This window comes from Penicillium pulvis (assembly GCF_028828015.1).
Source record: "Penicillium pulvis strain IBT 33274 chromosome Unknown contig_12_segment0_segment0, whole genome shotgun sequence".
Taxonomy (NCBI): Eukaryota; Fungi; Ascomycota; class Eurotiomycetes; order Eurotiales; family Aspergillaceae; genus Penicillium; species Penicillium pulvis.
The window spans coordinates 1,518,670-1,535,419 of NW_026643072.1; the positions used below are offsets into that span (position 1 = coordinate 1,518,670).

At 46.3% G+C, this 16,750-nt stretch overlaps 4 protein-coding genes across 4 annotated transcripts; 2 read left to right on the forward strand and 2 right to left on the reverse strand.

Annotated features, from left to right (window-relative positions):
- Nucleotides 1-1,051: 1,051 nt before the first annotated feature.
- N7503_001774 (uncharacterized protein) lies at nt 1,052-2,587 on the reverse strand (the record flags this gene model as incomplete). Its single annotated transcript, XM_057061321.1, has 1 exon — nt 1,052-2,587. One exon carries the CDS (start codon nt 2,585-2,587, stop codon nt 1,052-1,054), a length of 1,536 nt encoding a protein of 511 aa, XP_056925283.1.
- A 1,933-nt stretch (nt 2,588-4,520) lies between these two features.
- N7503_001775 (uncharacterized protein) lies at nt 4,521-9,000 on the reverse strand (the record flags this gene model as incomplete). The annotated part of the gene is made up of 4 exons (XM_057061322.1): nt 4,521-5,431; nt 5,519-5,835; nt 5,891-5,999; nt 6,057-9,000. The coding sequence occupies 4 exons, from the start codon at nt 8,998-9,000 to the stop codon at nt 4,521-4,523; spliced, it is 4,281 nt and encodes a 1,426-aa protein (XP_056925284.1).
- A 769-nt stretch (nt 9,001-9,769) lies between these two features.
- N7503_001776 (uncharacterized protein) lies at nt 9,770-11,178 on the forward strand (the record flags this gene model as incomplete). The annotated part of the gene is made up of 3 exons (XM_057061323.1): nt 9,770-10,097; nt 10,168-10,785; nt 10,850-11,178. The coding sequence occupies 3 exons, from the start codon at nt 9,770-9,772 to the stop codon at nt 11,176-11,178; spliced, it is 1,275 nt and encodes a 424-aa protein (XP_056925285.1).
- Nucleotides 11,179-13,694: 2,516 nt separating this feature from the next.
- Nucleotides 13,695-14,399, forward strand: N7503_001777 (LysM peptidoglycan-binding domain-containing protein; the record flags this gene model as incomplete). The annotated part of the gene is made up of 1 exon (XM_057061324.1): nt 13,695-14,399. One exon carries the CDS (start codon nt 13,695-13,697, stop codon nt 14,397-14,399), a length of 705 nt encoding a protein of 234 aa, XP_056925286.1.
- Between the last annotated feature and the right edge of the window lie 2,351 nt (nt 14,400-16,750).

Below are 16,750 nucleotides of genomic sequence, written 5' to 3' on the forward strand. Positions count from 1 at the left end.
CCTAGATACAAATCACACGTTCCAATCAGCCATGCATCTCTTTTTATACTTGGGTGCATGGCAAGTGCTCCATAGCAGAGCACGTTCGATGTAGTACGTTGGTCAGACCCCTAATTTATACAGAGTGCGATTAAAGTATTGTTAAATGAGCATGAGAATGAAAGCATACAAGGCTACAATAGTGAATAATTTTTATTTCTGCCGGTCAAAGATGCATGAATAAGAGTCCGTGCAAATAAAGCAGGTAATATGTCAAGGTATGTGCCCCAGATACGGCCCAGATCACCCTTGCCACCTAGGCATCGACATGATCTACTAGATGCTTGGTTTAAGCCGAGGAGCGAGTATTATTCCGGTACCATCCACTGCGACCAGAATGTATGTTCCTCTTGGAATTGGGGTGCCTCAATCATTCTTCCCGACCTTGGATTTAAAGCAGGAGATGGTTTCACTCCTGCTTTTTTTTTTATGTCAGAGTCAGAGCCGCTTTCGCCACCAATGCTCTCCTTATCGGTGATGCCTTCTAGATCCTGATGTGTTCTTCATATAAGCTATCACAAGTACTGCCGGTTGACAGCTGACTGCTCCTGAGTTACACTGAAGCCGTATCGGAGTGGTGATTTAAGCTTCATATCCCGGGCAAATCCCGCTACTAGTAGTACATAATCTTGGACTGACCTTTTCGAGTCGAAGCTGTGAGATGTGAGATCTTCACTTGATATGAGGCATGCGGAGAGGCAGAAATCGTAATATATGACGTCCTTTGATGTGAGTGAGGATGGTTGTGGTATTTTGCGAGACTGGATATAGAAAGTAGATGCTCAATGTGTAGCTGACTGGTTCCAAGGTTTATATGTGTTTTCCAAATGTTCCAAGGTTTCTGGCTATACGCTATAGGGCACATATGCATATTGTCACTATGTTCCGGCTGGCAGGCTCATAGCTATATAGTAGTATAGTACGCTTCATCTGAGTACCAAGAACATTGAGAAGGGGAGAGAAGCAGAATGGCCCATACCGCTCCCTATATCAGCTTAATTCATAGCAAGCCCTAGCTGATATATGGTATGTTCACGGCCCAGGTTCCCATGTATGCGTCAGAGGGCTGGTAAGCCAGAGTTCTGAACATCTCCACTAGGAGATACAGCCTTGCCACAACATATGCAAGTGTAGATAAGCAATGCACCAAGTTTGTCAGAAGAACAAGCAAGAAAAGGGTCTTTACAGTGCGAGAGTGACCTTTGTTTATGGCCTTAATTTCGAAAAAGAGTAAGGCCATGCTCAGATAGTTCAAGAAGACGAAGCAAGGTGGGAAGCCACTGCAATAGATGGATGCCGCTCTCCAGAGAACCCGTTCAATCTGAGTGGGAAAAGTGAGGTTCCACGCGGCGAGATGAACGGTCCCAAATACGATGCCGACAATAACGAGACCCCAGTGGCTGGAGAGGCTGTTTGGTACAATCCAACCTAGGTTCCTCTCTCGCTCTTGCTGATCTGGGTGGCTGAGAGGATCATCTTCCTTTACCTCTTTTTTCAGCAGCGCATGTACTTCCTCGCCGTCGTCGTGAACCTGCAAGATGGTGACGGGAATTTGCACTCCTTTCGTCTTATCCCAGCTGAATACGTACATAAATACAGCACATATGGCAAATGCGACAGTCGCGAGCTCCAGCTGGGTCACTGATAGGTCCTCCGCAGCACGGCCAATGACCTGTATGCACAGCCAGAGAATTTGGGCCACGGTGATGGCTCGCATCAACCCATCCGCTTTAGATCGATCTTGGATTTCCTGCTGCGTGATACGAGGAAGATGGGTTAGGACTCCTTTCTGACGGAGGGTCAAGATGTCATATGGTTGTAAGAAGTAGGGATTTGGTTTTTCTGTTGTCTGGCCATGGGTTCCGCGGCCTTTTTCGGTGTCAATATCCTGGTTAGCCTGACCCCGAACCTTCTCCTTTCCAGTTTGGGCGGGAAAGGGTGGCGGGTCTTGGACAGACGGAAGTCCACCTTCGTCATGCTGGGGTGGAGATGGTGACGGATTCTGACTGATCCCACCAACATCACCCTCGCTGGCGGTTGCCTCAGTCTGGACTGATCGATCACAGGATTGCGGCCTTCGATTCTCGATATGCGTCCTCATCACAAACGCACCCATCCGGGCAAAGTGGTAGTGACTCGCTGTCCATTGGACTTTATCCTCCTCGGCATACTTCTGACAGTCCCTCACATATTTTCTTGCTTCCAAATAGTCACCGAGGTATTTCATGAGAAGCCATTCCGGTGCAACGATAGTAGTAAAGAACCACCCGACCAAGCCCGCATACTTCGTCATAGTCCATTTCCACCAGCCCCTACGTCCTGTGCTGTAATGCTCACGCTGCCAAGGAGCATTGGGATTCTGCACTGTCCAGGTACAGGCGATGATAGTAAAAACACACGACCAGGCAATATTTAGAGTGCCGCGGATATCCGGTGAAGAGACATAATTGACTTGAGCTGAGTTCGAGGGGAGGGTACAATTTGTCTTGAAGGAGGTGAATGCCTCGGTCAAGATTGGCAGACAGAGGAGGATAGCCAGTGTCAGCATTATGACCTATGGGACATGCAAAGGTAAAGGTGTCATGACTAATGACCACAGGAGAGGCAAGACGGACGTCTATTTAAGGGCCCCGCTGCAATGCCGATCAAAGAGAGTATGAAGTGCAGCGACTTTACTTACGTATGCCCGGTTTCAGCTGAAAAGCAATAGTTCATGCTTTAGGTCGGATCTGGAAGATCTCTAGTTAGTATGTCTGGAAACCGCTAACTTCTTAAAGTTAGCCTTGCATATGTATGGAGCGTATTTGACATGTACACTGTACTTTTGTACTTACATCCACTGGGATTGTTTGCCTGTGGTATGAAATTTGCGCTAAAAAAGGAAACGAAAGGAACGTAGCAGAGGCCATCTTCTGTTGTTTCTTCCCGGGAAGGACCCAACAAAGGCTAAAAACAGTTGAAATTGACTAAGTCTGTAATGAGCGAAGAGATAGGATCAAAAAGCACCCGCCGGTGAACTATGAATTTCAGATATAAACTTTAACCTTCGAAGCATTGTAATTTCTGAGAAGTTTGTGATTAGGTATAGGGCCTAAACCCGGAGATGGTCGAATTGAAATTTGTATTTCCTACATCAATGTGGGTCATTTTCGATTTGCCTCGATGACTTCGGAGCTCGGAGTGGTCAAGGTCTTTCTGACTCCGTAAATATGTATCGTGGCGTTCTGCTGGCCCACTGTGGACATGCCAGCCCATTTATGGTCCATTGACACGTCAGTCCTTCATCAAGTCAAGTGTAGTTTCAGCCTAACTTTTGTGATAAGAAGTATGATCAGCCCTGCAGCTGGCACGTCGTTCCCGAGTTCCATGAATCGCAATCTCGATCGCAACGAACATGGAGCCGTTCCCAGCGGCCGCCCGATCAAACATGCAGCCCTTTGCAACTGTTCCACGTATAAAATAAAAGCCATCACATCTGCTGTAAATACTGTAGTATTTGGAATTCACCCTAGTCAAGTAGCGATGTGCAGATGCCAAGAGACAAAAGTTCCAGAGCCTGCAGCCATACCCAATGATAAGGCTCTATAGTCTATTTAGGCGGTATGTGCGGTCAACGTGCAGAGCCGAAGGATTCTCACCCGGTCTCACCCAGTGTTCTCACCCTATTTATTGCGCACTCACCTTTCTCACCCTCGGTCGCGTGACGCTAAAGCGGCTGTCACCCCTACCGAACTACTAGCTGCATGTAAGCCACACGCCGGTTAGTTCGTAGTATGGTGAGTGGCCACATGCGAATCCTGACTCTTGTATGTTTTTGTTGTGAAGTTTTTTTTTGATTCGTCGCGGAAGATCCCTTGCCGCCCAACCACTCGGCCAATTCAGGCCATTCACCTGAATGCCCTTGACACCACTATTTTGTAACTGAATATCCTATAAGCCCCTGAAGTGCTGATGTGTCCTTCGATTCCCCACCAACGACATCAATGACAACATCGAACGTACCTTGATGCTTCTCTAGTATGCTACACACGACCACTTCATCTGCCTTCAGACCTAGCTGGGGCTCACAATTGTGGGAACTCGAGCTGCTTGCGGCGACTACCGTTACGCCCGCACCGAAGCCATCTGCACGGGATATAGGCTGAGGGCTCCGCCTGCTCCGGTGATCAGCACGCGGTGGTCTTTCATCTATGCTGACCGCGCGCCGAGCTGGTCCCCAGTGGGCCGGGGAAGGTAAGCATGCTCGAATCGGGCCTCAAACGCTGTCAAAGCACGGAGTGGCATGGCTGCAGCCTCGGCGAAGGTCAAGGCAGTCAGCTTCAGCGCGACTCATTTTCTTTGACAAGCGTGTGTTCATTCTTTTCACCTTGAGAATCAATAATTATGGAGAAATAGTTGGTTTCAAATCAACAGTAAAGAATGATCAATTTTAGATACTTCATATACTAACACAACAAGTTGAACAAGATATTCAAGCCGCTTTACGGAGCCAAAGTCGCATAAATCGTTGTATAAGTAGAGGTTGTATAGACACACAAGGTCTCACACTCTGCCTGTGCCCTCTCAAAGACTTGCTCTTCACACTTCTTCTCAGTCGAGGGTAGCTTGGGACAAGATGCCATACCAAAATCTTCGATTTCTTCAACGCATTTGTAATAACTGCCACCCTCGCACAAGTCACTCAGCGCAGAGGTAGTGACTACCTCAGTGACGGTGATAGTGGGTTGAACTTCAATAGTCGACGAGCCAGCACACTCAGTTAGCTTGTAACCTGCGATATTTAGGAAGGACTCGGACTCGCAAGCAACGACAACGCCATACAGATCAGTGAATGTGTACGGGTAGGGGTTGCTATTGGCGGTTGTCGCGGCAGCCTTGGTTGTCGATGTTGGGAGGGCTGTGTAGCCACAGAGATCGGATCCCGAGAGTGTAGGGAGGAGACCCTCGTAGCCAGGGCATTCGCAGTAGGTATCAGTGCTGCCAGAATCGGGATCTTGATAGATGTAGCAACCCAGAGTGCTGCTGCTGCCGCTGCCGCTGCTGGTAGTTGTGGCTGTTGCCGTAACGGCAGTACCGGTGGCCTTGGTGGTAGCTGTGGCTTCGTTGGAGGCTGGTGCAGTGCCGAAAAAGCTTGCCATAAAGGCGGATTGAGAGCTAGCCAATGCCTCCAGAGCAGTGAGTGCGTCGGTGGTTGTTGGGAACGCGTCTTCTGCGATTTCGGTTGCTAGGGCTGGCGCATCGCCATAGGTACCCGTTTCAGTGCTGGTGGAAGTTGTGGTGCCATCGTCGTTGTCACTACTGCTGCTGCCGCTGCCACTGCCGCCTCCCCCGCTTGAGGTGCCGTCGTAATCAGGGGGGCACAGAGGACAACCTCGAATGCAGAAAAGACCGCCTATTGATAGTTTTTGCAATCAGTTCTCATTTATTCTCAATCAAGGAAAGAACAATAAAGTAGTAGTGGAGGGCTGATGAGACTTACAACTGGTTCCACATTTCTTCAACAGACTCGGGACACATGTCGGTCCTGAAGTATCACCAGAGCTCGTAGATGAAGACCGATGAGTCGTTTTTGTGTTGAGGATTGGATCAGTTGTAGAACCGGTGGTTGTCGGGTAAGGATGAGGAGTGATGGTTGTGGTTGTAGGCGCAAGAATGGTCCCATTTACCACGGACGTGGTCCCACCAAAGGTACCTATCCAGGATGCAGTGGCATAAGTGATATTGCCGGAGGAAAATGTGTATCCAGGAACAGTGCTAGTAGTCCCCCCAATGACAGTTGTTGTGCCCCCGACAGTACTGTGTAGCGTTAGTGTCTGTCACGGTAGACATGGTTGTATTTTATTGCACTTACGGGGTCAAAACAAGAGGGAAAGGTGTGGGAAGCACTGAGCTCGTCTGGTAGAGAACAGTCTGACCAGCTGAAGGAACTTGATCCCATACTGGAATGGCATCGGTTGTAACTGCAGATGAGGATTAGCGCCGGGCTCCAGGCTGCAGTATGGAAATTTAGGCCTTACGAGGGGCGATAGACAGGATGGTTGGCACCGAGATGTGAGAGTACGAATGGTACTCTACGGTTGAACTATCCGCAAATGTCAATGTGGAGGTAGCAGTTGAGCGGTAGGTGATGTGTGTTGCCCATGCAGGAAAAGAGATAGTCGTCGCGCTGCTTAGTGGCATAGGAGGCCAGATAAGCGTGCAGCCTGCTTCTGCTGTCACCACCGGACTGTCTTCGCTCCACACACTCGGATCAATGGAGATTTCGCAAGCTGTAGTACTCGACGAGTTTGATCCAGTGGTGTCATTATCGGTTTGTAGGTCAATTGCCCAATCGGCCGATCCTAGGAAATTGATGCTGGCATATAGCTCTTTTCGGGTGGCTTTGATGTCATCGTCCATCCATGCAGCCCACTGAGTCTCATCCCAAACCATGATGTTTGAGTTGGAAACATCATCGATGAACATGTAAACGTCTTCATCTGCAATCACCGAAGCGAGCTCAGCATTTGAGATATAGCCAGCAGTTTCTGTGCATGCGCCTGGAGTGGCGCCAGAGTCGGGACCGACAAACGTGCAATCAGCGGTATAGCATCCTGCCTCTGTCATTTCGAAGGAGCGAGCGTAACTGGCGACACCGACTGTAATCATATTGGATGGAACACCAGCCTTGGTGATCATCGACAGTGAGTTAAGCGTCTCCGTAAGGTTGACATGCGATCGTAAACAACTGCCATCAGGACATCCGGCATCACTATATGTGCTATTCCAATCCCATTGGCCATGCATATCATAGGTCATGAGCACGATGTAGTCTACTACTGCACTGATAGCCTCGATAGGGAAAGCCTTAAGATACCAGAATGACGATGGAGCAGTTGTGCTAATCGTCTTATCTGGGGCCTGCTCTGCCATCGCAGCGTTCAGCTCCAACAGGAAGAGGAAGAAATCAGTAGCAGATTCTGTGGTATCTGCAGGGATCCCCGCGATATCCGGCTCTCCTGGGTACTCCCAGTCCCAATCGACACCATCCAAGTCGTACTCATCTAGGAAGGCAATGGTATTTGACACCAAAGTTTCACGATTAGCATCACTGGCGACGGCCTCACGGAAGATATCATAAGTGCTAGCATCCGTTGAAAAGTCCCATCCACCAACAGTAATGATACGCTTAACATCACTCAAGGCAACGAACTCACTCATCTGCTCTTCAATCGTCGAAATGTTAAACGAGTAATCGCTATTCAACGTAGCAAATGACATATGGATATGAGTGTATGAACTAAGGTCCATATCTGTGATCCAGGTACGCATGCAGGGGCGGGATAGATCAAAGCCCTCAAAGTAGCCGATATTGAAAGTTTCAGCTGGTGCATCACTTTGAATGATATCCGTTCCACAGTTGGAAATACAACCGTTAGTACCATTGGCCGCCGTTCCAGGGGCTCCAGTGGTAGAGTTGGTTGCGGTGCAGAAATCTGAAGTAGTTCCACACTGTCCCCAGATATCGCAACAGGCGTTCAGTGGGCAAGGGTTCAATGTAGAGAGGTCGGTACCATGAGGTGCTGTAGCAGTACCATTAACTTGGGGACCGCAAACTGCATTTGATATAACGGCAGGCATAGGGGGCCATCCGGAGCTTAGACATATGTTTTCTCCAGCAAGAAGGTCATCGCAACCCATCCAGCCCCAAGTGTCGTTGTTGTAGGTCTCAATCTCGGTAGAAGTGAGATCATACGCAGCGGCAAGAGAATCGCAGGTATCGCCGGTTTGAACGAGGTAGCTATAACAGTTGTCGTCGGAATCAGGCTGAGGAGAGTAGTCTGGCAAGGTACCAGAGGAACAACAGACATACTGACCAGCTGCGAGATTGCTGCAGAGGGTTGAGCTGGGGTTATATGTCGTGAAATCTGCAGCGCTTATCCCGCACTCGGCTGCGAGAGTGGTGCAGGTATCTCCAGACACAACCTGGATGGTGGTACAATTGGTATCTCGCTTCTGCAACTGGCTGTCACGCATCCGAAGTCTTTGCAGAGAGACTGCGGTCGAATTGTGACGACCTTGAGCCGCAACAGAGTAATTGATGTCGGTCCAAGCCTTCTTCTGTCCCAATGACGCTACACAGCCACTATCGCGCCAGCTCTGAACAGCCGTTTGTGTCTCATCAAGATCTCCTGTCGTGCTGATATATACACCCATTGTGTATCGTGAACTTTGGTTGCTGCAGAGCTGAGCCGCTAGGACTTCTGGCATGCCGTCATCTAAGACATACTGCATAAGCTCTTTAAGAATGGGAGCAAGTAGGCTTTGCCCGTGCAAGCCAGAGCCCATGTAGAGACCAACTGTCACGCCCTCTGAAAAGGCAAAGTTGATGGTCTCATTGCATGGTGCAGGGTTGACAAGCTCGTACGCGTACAGCTGCTCTAGTGCAGCAACCACATCATATGAGTTGCCATTGTTGCCAGTTGAATCCCATGTTAGCTGTAGCGGGGATGTGACGTTGGAGGTGATGTTGGATGGGGAGCAGGAGCCGGAAGTAGTCCACGTATTATATGTGTCCAATTCAGCCACACATGCGCGCACACTAATATGGCCAGTTGACTTGTCAATCGGAGTATAAAGGGCAAAATCAAGAAACATAGGCTCATCACACTGACTTAGTCGGTCTAGCTGTGTATAAACCGGCCAAGCACTGGAATTCAAGCCGAGGTCTGAACAACTGCCAGGACAATTCTGATGGAGAGTGTGCCATGTTGGGGAAAGAGTAAAATTCCCCGCAAGAGCTGCGGCTTTTAGACTCTCCAGATCTGGTGTACTCTGTGACTGAGCCGCTGAACGAGTACTGATGGGATATTTGCTTAGGAACGAGTCTATCGCCTCTTGAGCGCTGGTCGTATCAGCCATAGCTTCATTCACGAGGGAGCCCAGGACAACAAGGGCCCCAGCCACCGTGTTGAGCTGCATGGTAAAGAATCGAGAAAAAATAAATATTGAAAAATGAATGAGAGTCTTCTGCAGGGAGAAAGAAGTGAAAAATATGCAAAGCAGAAAAGAATGAAGAGGCACAAGGTGAATTGATTTTCACTCAAGGCCAAGGCCTTTCTAGTCGGCCAGGTGAAGACACAAGAGAGTGAAAGGAAAGTTGTTTTGAGGGGAAAGCAAGAGAATAATCTCGGTTTATCTATGAAGGAAAGCCAATGCGCCTGGTCTATCTCATGTTACCGGTCCATCAGATGTAGCGACAGAGCATTGCAGGGCTAATACCAACTGATACCAACTGATGCCGAACTATCAAGTTTTGTGGATCATCTACTTGACACCCCACGCCACTCATTCGGGACTGCTTCTTGCCCTGGATTAGTGCTGATTGAGGGATAATACTTCCTGCGCTAAGTCAGCCAAAAGGTCTCTAGTGCTTGGGGGCCACTCTCCATGCAATTTCCCCTGGTGGCCCCACTTTCAAGCAAATCGTTAGTGCTTAGGTAAGTCCACCTGTGCTAACCTATTGGAGGTTACAGACGGCTGTACCTTACATACATCCGAAGGGTCTAACTCATTAGCCATGCAGCCCGCTTGACTCTGCCAATGAGGCTAATCTCTACCGTGAGTTACTGTGGGAGGAAATCGGTCATATATCGGTCCCGTTCGTCAATTTGTCTCGTGCCTGGAAACTGCCATTCTTTTGTCAATTGTTCGTCTCTGCTTTGGGATCTAATTCACTCCATCAATAACCATGTTTCCACGCGGACTGCTCCCATTATTCCTTTTACTAAGCCTGGGTACTGTCCAGACTGCAGCTGTTTCAATAAGTTCCTTGTTCAATGTCCTGTCTGGCGGTGGAGCGTGCAGTGACGACTACGTTACTCTGATGAACAGCTATCTTAGCGATGTGCAGGAACTGTCAACAGCCTTTGCCAATGCCATTACACATGCAAGCGACCTTCCTGATACGGAAGAAGGTTGGGTTGCGCGAGGACTTTTTTGGAGTTGGTTTGGCATCCAAATCGATGTGGACGGAGTTGTAACATCAGAAACAGAGGCTCAGTGGGAGGTGGTCAAGGGTATGACAACTTTAAACAAAGTCCTGTATGGTTACACGAAGCTCGATCTAACACTTTTCAACCGTCTTAGACATCAGCTCAAAGATGACAACCTTTTTAGACGGATCTGGGATGACCGCCCCTCAAACACCTCCTGAGATTCTCTGCGATGGCAACGGCTTCGCTAAATACTCATGGGAAGCTTCCATTCTTAAATGGGATTCCGAGACCAGTTCATACTACACATACGAGATCGACGATGAGGAGCCTGAACTTTCGGAGATTTACGATTATAATCCTGATCTCGTACCTTATCTGCAAGAAGACAACCACAACTATTACCTTGTCAAAGCCGGCGCATCCGATGACAATATCTGCGAGAAAGACTCGGGCAACAAATTGTACGGCCAAGCTTTCTCTGGCCAACAGGAGACCACAAAGACCTACCTAGCTAGTCCAGTGCACATGCCTGCCATTTCACCCTTGATCCTCATGTGTCCGGCTACCTTGGCTCAGACGAGCTTAGCTGATATCATCACCGCTAGCGCTGATTATGACCTGGGAGTCACTCAGATTTCATCTCTCACTAGTCGTGCGCGTGGTCCGACTACTCTTTTCCACGAATTGATTCATCTGATCTCTTACTGGACTGAGACTGACAGTGGAGACTTTTCTTTCAACCAAGACGAGTATGTCACTGATTATACTTGTAAGTTTTCTGACATCCGTATTAACAACTTTTTGTATTCTTCCTGACACAAAACTCGGTTTAGATGACGTGGATCAATGCCTTTGGATGGCCTTCGGACAGGTCAATGTTGAGGTCCCGCAGGAAGATGGATCGACGGTTGAGAGAACGTTCACCTCATCCGACACGGTTCGCAATGCTGAATCATATACATTTTTTGCTTTGGCATTTTGGTATTATATTGAAACAGGTGAAACATTCTATACAGGTCTTCTGTCGACTTGGGATGCACCATTCAATGGAGGAGACGCTGCTGGATCTGATGTTGGGTCAGATACTGGTTCTGCCAAAAGATCAGCTAAGCCCCACCACTATGGCCAATGGCTGGGGCACTCCCACTCAAAGCGTTACTAGGGTAGGTCGAGTTGAGAATCCACCGACTTGGGCATGAGGAGGATTTCATGGGGCCACTGGCCTCAACATTAACGCTTCGGCTTTCCCTTTCTGTGTAAAAGGGCTAGGTGATTTTGAAGTAAATAGGCCTAGAATATGAAAAGAAGTATACTAAATTGAAATTTACAGTAACATAATAATGACTGGGCCTGGATACGAGTAGCTAGAGTTTACCGCATGGTCGTGTCTCATAATATCCAGCAATATTTTACTGTCTAAACTGAAGCAAAGCTGTAAGCGAAGTGTATCTAATGCGACTCGGCGTTTACGGGGGCAGGATCCGCTACAAGGGGGCGAAAGCCAGGACCTAACAAGGAACTGCTCCTGTGGCGCTCTGGACAAGACTAGCAAATTATCAATCGTAGGGTTAGCCAAATCATCAGCTATTCACGAGTAAATTCAAGTACCGCAAACCTGAAGGATCTGTTAGGCACCTGATTGTGGACCTCATCTAGTCTTCAATATCCGAGTTTCGCCTCCTAGCACAGACTGTACGACTGTTCCGTAATGAAAACTACGAGAATTTTCCTCACAAAATCAGGTTTGACTACACCAAACGTTCTTGGAAAATTAGATTTCGGGCTTCTCCCGTCTTCGGCTCAGCTATCCATTCTAAGCCTCCACCATCTATCTATTGAATGATTTTTAAAGTATCATCGAGTAATCTAAAAAACATCAAACAAGAAAAAAACTCAGCTTTTACGCGGAGCCAACTTATTAGCATGTAATGAGAATGCTAGACGTTGAAAGAAGTCACATTTACGAAGGTGTTCACCTTCCCGATCGGGAAACCTGTACGAGATATCTACACTAGCCGATGTCCGAAATAGCACCATCCACCATCGAATTATTCTTATCTTGATGCGGACTTCCGGACGGACGTTACCGATATAAATCTTCTGTACGGAAATCTACATATATTTGAACAATTATAGCCTTCGGCCGAAACACTTGAAGTACCCGTGGACTGCATGTCCTTTTGGCTTTCCAAGATACAGTGCTAAACCACGCATTAAGTCGCCAATGGACGAATTTCGGTCTGGTATTCTACTAAGACATGTCGGAAGATCGTATCTGCATACTACGGATATGAAGCAATCAATAACTTGCAATGTATCCCAGGAACATTTGTTCACGCACGATGAACATACATTGAGCCTCCTGCGGATAATGTATTTCCCACTATTGAGTAATACCACCGCACACTAAGACAACCACGAACGATTACTAGTCCCCTCGGGTCAGGCGGGTCAGGGTATCTGGCATCAGGGTAAGCGAACGCTAGTGTCAGTGCTTGGCGTCTCTTAGCTCTCGGGCCTAAACATCTAATCTATCACGTGCTCTGGAATAAGCAGGGCGTTGAATTTTATTTTACAATTCCCGACTGTACGGAAAAATTTGCCAGCATTGTTCCCACTTAGTCAAAGGGGCCAAAAAGCTGTGGGGCCGGGAAAAACGCAAGAGCACCTTTTCTGAGGAATACGACCACGATCATGAAAAGACAAGGTTATGGGCCGAGGAATATCAATGCTTAACGGCCCTCCGCATTTTCACGCCATCGATCTTTGACTCAACGATCAGCGTCCATGAGTTCCTTTTACAATGAGCGAGTACGGAGATCAGCGACTTGAAAAGAATCACAAACGGTGGCAATAGCCATATGAACTTAAATTCGAAGCATCTGACATGCCCATTTTCTTTTGCCGATACTACTTGCAGGAGACTGAGAATTGGCCCAACGCCCTAATTTGGATTAGGGGCAAGCGGCCGCCACAAAAAGTGTTTAAAATTGCCAATTGGAATTTTCGGGAATTGAAGAGTTCTACGGAATAGCTCAACTTCAAACTTGTTATTATGACTCCACCGACACTAGTAACTGATGTCAGCACTAATAGCCCCAAAAGCTGCCAGTATAACCGAACTCTGTATATAGGGGCGATAACCAAGGAGCCCAAAAAAATGCAAGTTTGCTTTGAGTCTGCTTCCATTGTCTTATCTGTCTTGCGTGATGACTTTGACGCGCCTTCTTGCAGCGGTTCTAGCCGCTGGTCAAATTGTTTCAGCTTATCTTGTTGCTCCCGCTGGAACACCGTTCCCTGGGGCATCATCCGAGTGTAGTGCTTGGGTGTACGGTACTGCTAGCCTTACCTGCACGGAACTTGAGTTAGAATATGATATCACACTTACGCAGTTTGCTACATGGGCAAGTCAAGCCTTGACATTTTTGAATGGTTCAGACTCTGACATAAACCTGTTGATAGAATCCTGATCTATTCGAGATATCAGCGACATGCGCAATCATATCAGGGTATTACTACTGTGTTCAGATCAATTTTGAAAACACCGTGACTACAACTTCATCTTCTTCCGTCTCCACCGCCGCTACGTTCGTCACAAGCACAGCTACCACTGTCACAGGGAGAACCTCGACGGTATGGGGAGATGGTCTCTCTACTCCATCGCCAATTCAAACGGGCATGACAAACATTTGTTATGAGTACCATCTTGTTGTGTCTGAGGATACCTGTGCATTGATTGCCTCGGAGGCCGGAATCTCTCTGAGCGACTTCGAATCCTGGAACCCGGCTGTTGGCACCAACTGCACTGATCTTGACATTGGAGATTACGTTTGCATTCGAGTTTTAGGATATGGGTATTCAAGCGCCACTCCCACGAGCTCGAGCTTGAGATTAGTGGTGACTACTACACCCACGAGCACCGGAACCGGAGTTTCTACTCCCTCTCCTATCCAGACAGGCATGGTGTCCACCTGCGACTTATTTCACTTGGTTGTGTCAGGAGATACCTGCGCTGTCATTGCTAAGAATGAAGATATCTCTTTGACCGATTTCTATTCATGGAACCCAGCGGTTGGCAGTTCTTGTGCCTATCTAGACCTAGGAGATTATGTCTGTGTTGGTGTTATTGGCAGTACTGCTACTACAACGACTACTGCCACTGCGACTACAACGACCAGTGGGATTACAACTCCTTCGCCTGTCCAAACAGGCATGGTTTCTGACTGCGACGCTTTTTACTATGTGGTTGATGGCGACGGTTGTTCCGGCATTGCGACAGCGGAGGGTGTCTCAGTTGCTGATCTTGAACTGTGGAACCCGGCAATTGGCGCTGACTGCACCGATCTCTGGCTTGACACTTATATTTGCGTCGGTATTTCATAGATTGTCTTATTTTCGCTCTCCAGGACTATCAGGCGAAGAGGTATTGATCGCCACCCAAGAGATATCCGTTCCAAATTTGAACTATTTGTGTTTTTGCAAAATATTCGTCCAAAAAAAAGCCTATAAAAGTAACGCTAATTGCGCTTTTCCATTTGAAATCCCCCGGGTTGAAAGACTAATTACGGTCCCAAAAATCTCGAATTCCGGTCTAGCTGGGCCAGTGGGTGGATGTTTGTGGTTAAACAAGTATAGCAATACAGGCTTTGGAATCACTTGAAAACTTTGTCTACCGTCACGTTTTGCATTCTGGGTACAAGCTCAAGCATGCATTTATTTTGATATCTAGAATCAGGAATATTTTATTATATAAAAATAAGGTTAATAATACTCACATGAATGAACTGCACCCTCTATGATGACTTACTGCTATGCATCAGAGCCTTCAGGCTTCTCACACCCAGCAAGTTTCAGTCCAGCCTTGTTCAAAAGAATTTCCCACTCATTTTTGGTACGTTCCGCCACCGAGAAAGCAGTCATCATAGTCACATCACCGACCATAGCCATCTATGGGATATTAGGAAGAAATTGCTGATAGGAAATGCTGATAGGAAATATATAAGCAATAGTGATAGGGTAGCTTTATATATATGTTAGGAGTAGAAAGTGTTGTTATTATTAGATAGATATCTAATACTAAGTTACATGCTCCTCTTATATATATATATCGGAGATCGGCTTTACGTATTACCGACATGTATTAACTTAGTCATCAGACTTCTTCTACACTCCCCTTTAAGTATGTTAGTAGCCGTTTTCGAAGATATACTCCCCTGGATATGACTCCCCCCAGCCTTGAAAAAGGCTAACCTTCCACGGGTTTTGACTAAGAGTTTCGCAAACCCATAGCATGATGGAACTTCACGAAGGTGTCCTTAGGAAGGGCTTTTATAAGGCCGTTAGCTACTTACTCGTGTGTAGGTATAAAACGTAGGTTAATCTCGCTAGTTACCTGGCGTTCTCGAATAAAATAGTGTTGGATAGCAATATGCTTTATTCGAGCGTGGAATTGGGGGTTTCGTGTAAGGGTAATGGCGCCTTGATTATCACTAAATATGATAGTCGCTTATGGTTCGGTAGATCTAGTTTGCCGGAGTTTAGTAAGTAAAGATCTTAGCTAGATAGCTTCTTTTGCCGCTTATGTTTCTCCTATATATTCAGCTTCATAAGTTAAGAGTAGGCTTTGGCAAATAGGGCCCCATTCTAAAATTCCAGAACCCACCCTAACCCCAAAAATCCATGCCCCCATTAGGGGCCCTATGGGGCCCTAATGGGGGCGTGTTTTTAAACGAGGTTAGCGTAGATGCCTGATTTGGCCTGATTTGGCCTGATTTTCGCCTGACTTTGCCTGATATCTACCTAGTTTTGTATATTTTTTGCCAAGACTTTTTTTTAATTATAGTCCGTTCTAGTCTATATATATATAGTAACCACTATTTCTAGAACCTTCTACCCTAACTATTATAATTATATATAATATAGCTTAATATAAGCTTATTATACTATATTACCCTAGATTACCCTATATTTAGGGTGGCTAGGTATAATATAGGGTAGTAATTTTTAAAGTGGTTGATTTTTTATGCTAATGGGGGAGATATATATATATAGAACGTATAGCTTCACTACCTTACTAACTATATATCTAGGTCTTCGCCCTAACCACCCTTTATATATATAATTTAAATAAAGAACAAGCTATATTATAAGGTAATAACCTTATATATAAGCTTAAAAGCTCTATTTTAATTAGTTTTAGTAAGAGTTCTATAGAAATATATATTAATTAAACTAGTGTTCCTAATTATATAGCGCGTGGGTAAGACCACTATAGTAGTAACTAATCAGCACTATAAAACTAGACCTATATATAATATCTAACTAATTGGGTTCTAGAAGGTAATATCTTTAAAAATCCTTTTATTCTAGCTCTCTCTTAGCTCTATATACCTAGTATATTAGAATTAGGGTTTCTAAACCCTCTTTAGAGCGATCTAATTACTCCTTCTAAGTTAATATTAATATTCTACCCTACCTAGAGTACCCTACCTACTCTAGATACCCTATCTAATAGAATTCTATAGTTTTCTATACCTAAAGTAGGAAATTATACTATATAGTCCTAATTAAACTATACTAGCTTCCTAAAATAGTAGAAAACCACCCTAAATAGGTTAAAGAATATTAAACTACCTCTAAACTAGGTAAAAAATGGAACTTCTAAGGTTTAGTCCTATATTAAGTAGGTTATAGAAGTTTAGACTAGACTACTAAAAGTACGCTATATAGTATAT